The sequence below is a fragment of the Falco biarmicus genome, chromosome 11 (genome assembly GCF_023638135.1).
Source record: "Falco biarmicus isolate bFalBia1 chromosome 11, bFalBia1.pri, whole genome shotgun sequence".
NCBI classification, from domain to species: domain Eukaryota; kingdom Metazoa; phylum Chordata; class Aves; order Falconiformes; family Falconidae; genus Falco; species Falco biarmicus.
The window spans coordinates 24,017,867-24,027,096 of record NC_079298.1 but is presented as its reverse complement, the minus strand read 5'-3'; the positions used below and the strand labels follow the sequence as shown (position 1 = coordinate 24,027,096).

The window sequence follows — 9,230 nt, the reverse complement described above, 5'->3', positions numbered from 1 at the left end:
ATAGTACCATTCAGTTCCTCGGAATTACCCACATTCTTTCGTTTTATCAGTTGTTTGCACGATCAGACCTCGACTCGGTCTTTTTGAGGCTGGCAGGCACGGCGTTACAAGCGGTACCGTTTCCTGGGCGCTGAATTCTGGATGAGAAAAGCAGCAGAGGGCGCTGCGCGCGGCGGGACGGCCGGGGTGGATCGTGGATCGTGGATCCCGGCCCCCCGCCCGGATCGCCCCGTCCGGGGATTCCCCGCTCCGCCTCGAGGCGGGAGAGCCTTTATAAAGAGCACGCTGGAGCTGTTCTCATACTGTTGCGAGCGGCAGGATCCCACCGCGCTTCTTCACAGAAAACAGAAAGCAAGGCTTTTCGGTTTACTTGCTTTACCTAGTAACAGCAATTACAAATGGTAAAGCAGATGGGAAGAACAAGCCAAGCTGTGCTAATAATTTTGTATGTGTTAATGGCTGGTAAGTTGGTGTGTGTGTGCTTTATTTGCTTTTAATTTTGTTAAGTGCAAACTGACCTACAATTTACTGTTTGATCGTTATTTCTTTGTTCCAGTTGCTTTTACATTTCAGTGAATACAACTGTCAATTAAATAGTTCTGTCAAAATGTCAGGAAGCTTTTTTTGACATTTACTTTGAGCTTTTCTGTGCTCTGCAATGATGCAATCATTTTCTTACTGAGTTTGCTAAGAGACAGTCTAGGACACAACTGCAGTGTATCACTGCATGTTTGATTCTTACTGTCACCCCTGACAGTATCCGTGAAGTTTGGTACTAAATGTCCTGTTGAAAGTGATTCTGCAGTTGTCCTTGCTATCTTACTTGCCACCCCTCCCTGCAAATGTTACAGAGTTTGGAACCAGATCCACCTGGTAATAAAAGGTTATGTTGTGCCAATGCATTTATTTTCACTGACAGCATTGGGTTTATGCCACTTTATAGATGAGAACTGCCAGTTAGTCTTCTAAGTCTGTATTATCTCTGACAAAAATAACCATGTTTATGGGTATTTTGGAGATATAAACCACTATGATCTTTATTAGTTTAACCTCCACACAACTGTAAACTTGCCAAGCCATGACCTCATGTCACAGTAGAATGTAAGAATAAATGGGAAAATAAATGTTTATTTATTTATTTTTATATGTATATGAGTTTATGTATGTTCTCCCTATTGTAGTTAAAGCTTTTGAAATGGAGATTATACCTGCTAACAGAATTGTTGCACAGATTGGAGAAACACTCATACTCACATGCAATACTACTGACTGTGCATCGCCAAGTTTTTCCTGGAGAACCCAGATGGACAGCCCCCTTGGAGGAACAGTGAACAACCACAGGACATACTCTACCTTGACTATGAATCCAGTTAGCATTGTGAATTCTCATGATTATCTGTGTACTGTCTTCTGTGGTGAGAAAGAGAAAAAAGAGAAGAGTATCACAGTTGAACTTTACTGTAAGTAAAAATGTAAAATTCTCTAAGTAGTACACACTTGTAAAAAATCAGTAATTGTTTTTAGATATTATCACTGGTAGTTAACTGATAGTGCTGGGATAACGCGTCTGCTGTAGCTCAACATATACTTCCTCATAAGATTCCTTTACCTGTCTGTTCAGGACTCTTTCTCAGGCCCTTTCTGCACTGAAGGTAGTACATACTGGTCTTACTTATTCTTGTTCTTGCTAATATTTGAAAGCCAAAACATAGACTCCCCAAAACATTCATAGAGCTGGAAAAAAATAATCAAAACCTTTGCGGTTTGCAGCAGAATGATTCAGATGCCAAAACCTACTGACACAGAAGACAGGATACCACCAGTGTAGGGATTGCTCTGGATGCCTTCATTTAGGCAGCTATATCATTGCCTAGGTCCTTGCTGGATCTTACTAGATCATTTGCGATCATATTTCAACAACTGTACAAATATAATTCCTGTTTGTGTATGAACCACTTATAAAAGACCTGTATGTCTCCATATCAAGATATGTCTTGTGATAGAGTTGATATAACGTCATGTTCTGCATGCCTCTTATGTTGACACTAGAGCTCATCTCTGCTAGACTAAAGGGATGGATTTTATTCTTTTAGCTTTCCCTAGTGATCCTATAATTGAGATTAGCCCATCTTCAGTTTCTGGAGAACCAGTCACTGTTGTCTGTAAAATTCCTGATGTATATCCTTCTGATCACCTGGAAGTACTTCTAAAGAAAGAGGAACATGTTATTCATACGGCAAATTTTTATGATGATGACAGAAAAAATACAGAGACCAAAATTGTGAAATACTCATTTAATCCCACGGCTGAAGATATTGGGAAAGAGATCACCTGTGTGGCCAAGTTACCAATTGATAGTATGGACTTTGAACCTAAAGAAAGAGTAACTTCTCAGAAACTGAATGCAAACTGTAAGTATTTTTATTCTAGGGCTTTCACACCAAGTACTGTTTAATGTTAACTTTCATGGAATGGGTTTACAAAATGTGTCCTAGAAATCATTTATAATCTGCACGTCTTATCTATATTATTTATGTAGATAATCTGTTGTATTCAGTAACAGTCACTGAGTCCTTACATACTCACTGTTGTTCATGACAGAGGTTAGGCAATGCTTCAGTAACTTTTCTCGCTCTCTCACCTTGGTCTCACTCTCCCACCTTGGGCACTGGTGCTCAGTCAGAAAGTAAAGACCAGAGGAAAAATGGCAGCATGCAGATATACTTTTTTTTTTTTTAATTGCCATTGTGTACTTAGCAGTTCCAAGTTTATAGCCCTAAACAACAGGGAGACAAGTGTAAGAGTAGCTTACTTGTGCTAGTGTGCTTACTAGCTTGGCTTTCAAAGCTGCAAGATAAATGTCTTCTCAAGTCTGGAAAAATTGTTCTACTGTGTTACTGGAATACACGTTATTCATTTTTTCTTGGTATTGTGTGAAATGTACCTCTAGAGAAGCAAGTGTTAAAGATGTGCGTGTTGTTCTTCATTAACTTACTGACCTTATTTCTCTTCTGTTCTCTTCCAGTTGGTCCACAAAATACTGTCATTACAGTGTCTCCAGGCAACTTGCCAATGAAAGGAGACCCTCTAAAACTCAGTTGTGTGACTGAGAGTAATCCACCACCACAAGTAGTTTGGAGAAAACATCTGGCTGATGAAAGCATTCAGCATCTGATAGAAAACAATGTCCTTTCTATTCCCTATGCCCGTTTCACTGATTCAGGACTGTACATCTGTGAAGTAATTAACCCGGTAACTAATAAAACAGAGACAGCAGCTGTGGACATTGTTATACAAGGTACAAGTCTGCTTGAATTTAACTTGTATTATCCAGCTGCCTGTTGAGATGGAGGATGCTGAAACAGTGAAAATTAGGAAATTATTTGCCTTCCTTGTTATATATTCAGGATTTAGCTTTCAATTTACTGCTGCTCTTCATGGGCTGTGCTTTTCATTTCTATGCTTAATTTTTAAGTAATTCTGTCTGTACTACTGTTGCACACGTATACCTCTATACATTTCCTGCAATGCAATACTCAAAGTGATAAAAGAATCTGAGAAAGGGGGGGGTGCCGGGGACACTTGAAATCCTAACGTACGTAGCAGTTTCACAGGGACATCACACTCTCCTCCTTTGAACTAATAGTTTTAGTCATTGGTAGTGAATTTAGTAGCCTGGGACCAAAACCAAAAGGAATAGATCCTTGGACGAGCAATTCCTGCTTTCTTAAAACCCTCTCCACCTTTAGTACTTTTGCAATAGTATAACAGCCTTCTCTTTTGTCATGCAGGTGCTCCAGATGTTGCAGAACTCTCCATTGAGCCTTCTACAACAGTTCAAGAAGGAGAAAATGTTTCCATACAATGCTTTGCTGAGAGTAACCCTCCTCCCAAGATTATTTTAAGGAGAAAGTCTGACGGTGCAGACATGGGGTCTTACAGTGAGGGGACAATTCTCCTTCGACCTGTGACATTCCTAAATGGAGGAGACTATGAATGTGTAGCAGAAAATAAGTTTGGGAAAAGTAAAAGTGAAATAACACTTAATGTGGAATGTAAGTATGTGTAATGTTTTCCCAATAGTTTAAAAATACTTAATTAATTCAATGCTAAATGTAACAATCAAACTAACTAAAACCCCATGAGTACAAAAAAAATAAGCATAGTCCTCTGTTCTTCCCCAAAGAAAGGAGCAGTGCTGATGAGCAAAACAAAGACAGGAAATGTTTCATGTAATGACAGCCTTAAGTCAGGATCTGAATGAGCAAGAAACTGATCTACCTTCTTAACATCCTTGGTTAGAAGTACTTTGTTAATATGTTTAGGCTATAGAGAGTTTGTATGAAAGCTCTGATGCTGTGTCCTTTACTTCTTATTCTAAGAACAAAAAAGAAATTAACTTCGGGAGGCTCACAACCTGGCATCCAGTAAGACATGTTTGATCTATTTCTAAAAAATCCAATGATGATTAACTACAGGATTCTTTCTTTCAGATGGACCGAGGAATACAATGATTTCTGTTATTCCTGCTACTGCTGTTAAAGAAGGAGAAACTGTGATGATGAAATGTACTAGTTCTGGTAATCCAGCTCCAGTGATCTCTTGGAATAAAAAGAAGGCCACTGGGGAGTCTGAGAAAATTTTGAAACATGACATTTTAACTATACAGAACATAAAAAGTCAAGATCTGGGTGTTTATGAATGTGAAGCTTATAACCAATTTGGCAAAGAAGAGAAAGCAGTGAAATTACTTGTTCAAGGTTAGTAGAACAAGACAGAACACAAGTTTTTCGTTTTATGTATTTTAGGTCCAGATCTCATTCTGTGAAGCATGGGGGAATTCTGTCTTCGACATCAATGAAGCTAAAAGGTGTCTTTAATGTCACTAAGTCATTTGGGAAGCTTTAAACAAAGAAAGGTGAAGTCTGCCTTAGTACAGATAGCTTCCATCACTCCTTCAGATTGGCGAATGTATACATGAGGCAAAGAAGCTATGCAGTGCCTGTATGTACTTCCAAATAAGTATCAGTGAAGGATCCAGATACCTGCATACAAAAGTTTCAAACAGAAAGAACATGCTGAAACTCCTCTGTGGAGGGACTGTATTACAGCCCCTTGGCTCTCCTTTAAGTTACGACTCTCTATCCTGTTCTTGCAAGCTGCATTTAAGCTATACTAAATGCTGATTCCTCAGCCTATATGCAGTGATAACAAAGTTTTCAGTTGTAAGCAGACTTCTCTGCTTTAGCCCTGCTACTTCTGTTTATTGCACGGTAACAGTGTCTTACTTAGGGATCACTTCTGCCACTAATCCATCTCTCTTCCTTATTCTTTATTATTTTTGCAGCTGCACCAAAAAATACATTTTCAGTTTTCCCTTCAAGTGCAGTGATACAAGGAGAAAGTGTTACCATCTCTTGCACATCTGTGGCTATTACCCCTGTTCAGAGTACTCCAAAAGAGAATAGGTGATGGGTTCACAACCCTTGAAACAGTGCATGGCATATATACTATAGATAGGGCTCAGCTAAAGGACACAGGAACATATGAATGCATATCATTAATGAATTGGGAGAGCAGTCTCAGCACATAATACTTTATGTCAAAGGTTAGTTAAAATATCTACATAGAGAGTTAATATTAGGATTTGTTTTAGACAGAATGACATCTTCAGTTCTATTGAGAATGAATTGTCTGAAAAAACTGAGATCAGTTGCACAGGTTCTTGTCATAAGTGGTAGGATCTTAGTGCTAATGAAAACTTCTGTCCAAAATGGCAGATGTGCAAAATAATTGCTTCTTCAAAGTTTTTCATAGTTCCACTTCCACCTTTGAAAGCAGGATGTAAAATTGTGGAACCTAGTGAAAAAATGTTATTCTAGGACTCCTTCCTGTGCCTTTTCTATTTCTCTTCTGTTGAAAGAGGACATCAGCCTCTGGGTCTGTTGGTCTGTGTCCTTTTATGAACTCAAATAAACAGACGGTGAACTTAAAATAAGGAAAAGTTCCGTATAAAGTAAAAGAGAAGCAACATACTCCATTAATTGATAAAATGTTCTTTCAGTCAGCTGCTGTTGACTGCAGTTTGTGAAGGATAGCCTGTGACAGAGTAGTGTCTAAAGCTACATGCTTAATTATTATAGTGAATCCATTAACTGGATTAGCACTTTGTGTGTACAAGCTGCTGATACCTCATGAGTTTTTTGCTTCTGTTTGTTCCTAAATCCTACATTGTATTTCTTTTCTTTTCAGTTCCTCCCCAAAATATTACTGTGTTAGTATATCCATCAAAAAATGTTAAAGAAGGAGAAAATGTCACTATTATGTGTAGCACATACAGTAACCCACCGTCAGAGATGGTCCTGAAAAAAGTCCATCAGGAGAAAGAAATTATTCTGCCATCAGTGAATGGAACATTTATACTCTACAATGTCACCAAGAATGATACAGGCAGATATTTGCTTCATGTTTTCAATGAGGTTGGAAACAACATCAAAGAGATTGAGATAGCTGTTGTAGGTAGGTAACTCTATTGCCTTAAACTTACTTTGTTCATACTTCCTAATGAATTTTGTGTCAAGGTGAGCACAACTAGTCCATGGCTGATCCTGGCACAACAATACTTAAAAAAACTCACAAAAAATTGAAACAAATAATAAAACAGCTGGTGAGAGTAAGATGTGTTTAACCTCCTTTCAGCATGGATGTTTTCTCTCTTACCCAAGTTGGTGTGGTAGCTTTAAGGATGGGGCCAGAGAAAGGTGGGTCCTGGCTGTACATCTGTCCACATGCATGAACAGTGAACTGAAAGTTCTGTTCCACAGAAAACTCTAAAGACTGTGCTTTTAAAACATGGTCTTCTGAAGCATTGTTTCCAGGAGGTAGAAATGTCCCCAGATGTTTCCTGGGTGTCCTGGGTTTGGATGGGATAGTTAATTTTCTTCTTAGTAGCTGGTACAGTGCTGTGTTTTGGGTTTAGCATGAGAATAACGTTGATGACACACTGATATTTCAGTTTTTGCTAAGTAGTGCTTACTCTAAATGAAGGATTTTTCAAGTTTCCCATGCTCTGCCAGTGAGCAGGTGCACAAGGAGCCAGGAGGGAAGACAGCCAGGACAGCTGACCCGAACTAGCCAAGGGGATATTCCATACCATAGAACGTCATGCTCCGTGTATAAACTGGGGGGAGTTGGCTGGGGAGGGCGATCGCTGCTTGGGGACTGGCTGGGCATCGGTCAGTGAGTGAGTGAGAAGGTTTTTTCCCTTGGGTTTTGTTCCCCTCTCTCCCTCTCCATTACAATTGTTGTTGTTGTCAAACTGTTCTTATCTCAACCCACGGGTTTTACCTTTTTCTGATTCTCCTCCCCGTCCCACTGGAGTGGGGGACTAAGTGAGTGGCTGCGTGGTATTTAGCTGCTGGCTGGGGTTAAACCACCGCGCTGGGTAAAATACATTGCATTCTTCTTGTATTCTTCATGAGCTCCATGGTATTCTTCATTGTCGATTTTAAATGGGTTTGAACTCGCATAGCAAATTAAAGACAAAGATAGTGGCTAGGAATTAAAATGTTTAATATGGAGTTGCTAAAGAAAAAAGCATGAGGAAAGTGTTTTGAAATGTGCTTTGTGTATGGAAACAGAAATAATGTTCCAAATAAAGGTCATTAGTAACACTGCTTTTACAGTAATATACACGTATCTGTTTCAATCACTTTTTACACAACTTTTCCCCCTTTTGTCTCCATTTTCAGGAAGACTGGAAAAACCAGATCAAATGATACCACTGGTTATTGCATTCTCCTGTGTAACAGCAATAGCGGTACCTGTAGTTGCAATTTTAATCTACGTGTCAAGAAAAGCAAAGATCAATGGATCCTACAGTCTTGTAAAAGCATTCAGGCTGAAAGTGTGATCACATGAATATAAGTTCATAATTAGCAATGTTATTTATTGTTGTGACTGGTTTTACTCTTCTATAACATATGGTAACAAGGAAGTGACTTAAGAACACTGCCATGTTGAGAGCAAATGGATTTTTTTTTCACGTTTTGATAAGTACTTCAGTATTTAAATTAAAAGGAAAGCTAGCATCCTGTTCTAGAAATTGGTAAATCACTTCTGTGTTGAAGCATGCTGAACAAAGAGTTCCTTGGAGAACTAGGTTTGTACATAGTGTATAATTTGTGTTATATGTTCAACTGAATATCAGTTTGTAAAATTAGTCTTACTGCAACTGTACAGAGAAATGTTAATTCAAAGATATAAGCTAATATTACTTGAGCTGATCAGATGATAATATTTTATTTTGTATTACTTTACAAAGTGAATGTTTTTAATAGAATTTGTCTGCTTGTGGTAACTATTGGAAAATGTTCTCTCTTCACTCACATTGCCATAAACTCAGTACCTTCAATGAAGTTACACAATCACTAGGCTATGCATTTTTAATTAATTTAAACTAATTTAAGAACTCAAAGCTCATTTGTGAAACACTTTATTTTAAATATTATTCAGAAGATGTCTGAGATTGTTAGACTAGTTAGTCTTAGGACAGCTGAGGTATTTTTGTAGGGTTTAATCATTCTCAAATCAATGACAGAATCCTGTTATTTGATGATGAGCCAAATCAGACCCTTCATTTAGAATACAAGCTACTGCTAAATATGCTTGACAGATTCCCGCTGCAAAATAAAACTACCAGTAGGTTTCTTTGACTAAATCCTTCTAGTGACTCTTTCTTAAGGTTATGTGAGAATACATGTCCCTAGGAAAGAATGAGTGAAAACTATTATCCTGACCAGCAGCAGATTTGAGAGTCATGGGAAGCCCCTAACTGTAAAGGCACAAATGAGGCAGGCAGCAACCTAAAGGCACAGGCAAGGAGGAGAGGCAAAATCTGTGCGGTCTCAGCAACAGTGATTGAGTTGTTTCCTGAAGAAATGCCCTTCCCAAGCTGCTCACTGTGGGAAACTAAACCATTTGCCTGACAGCTTTCCTTTTAATAGACAGCTGGTGCCTGCACGCTTGACCCTGGTTAGTGCCTTTTTTCACTGCACACTTTCCCAGTGCTGGCAAAATGACTGTGAAAATAGAGGACTTTCTGTACAGAGGCAAAGATGAGGGGGAAGGAAAGGCAGAGTTTGATGATATTCTCCCTTACATCCCTTCCCCTGGCTAGCAGTGCTGCTTTGACTCATCTGGTTGGTGATGACCAGTACTGAAGGCAAGGT

General features: G+C 38.9%; 1 protein-coding gene across 1 annotated transcript; it reads left to right on the top strand.

The window, feature by feature from the left end:
* The first annotated feature begins 287 nt into the window (after window positions 1–287).
* VCAM1 (vascular cell adhesion molecule 1) lies at window positions 288–8,426 on the top strand. The gene is made up of 8 exons (XM_056355306.1): window positions 288–462; window positions 1,182–1,460; window positions 2,094–2,411; window positions 3,026–3,298; window positions 3,792–4,055; window positions 4,494–4,760; window positions 6,253–6,519; window positions 7,752–8,426. The coding sequence occupies exons 1-8, from the start codon at window positions 399–401 to the stop codon at window positions 7,910–7,912; spliced, it is 1,893 nt and encodes a 630-aa protein (XP_056211281.1). The 5' UTR covers window positions 288–398; the 3' UTR covers window positions 7,913–8,426.
* The last annotated feature ends 804 nt before the right edge of the window (window positions 8,427–9,230 follow it).

What these genes read in the sequence shown, in the direction of transcription:
- VCAM1 (XM_056355306.1), top strand. Translation starts at nt 399, where the DNA reads ATGGTAAAGCAGATGGGAAGAACAAGCCAAGCTGTGCTAATAATTTTG. An exon ending in TTTGTATGTGTTAATGGCTG is followed by an intron (nt 463 to 1,181) that starts GTAAGTTGGTGT and finishes TCCCTATTGTAG; the next exon opens with TTAAAGCTTTTGAAATGGAG. An exon ending in GATTGAGATAGCTGTTGTAG is followed by an intron (nt 6,520 to 7,751) that starts GTAGGTAACTCT and finishes CTCCATTTTCAG; the next exon opens with GAAGACTGGAAAAACCAGAT.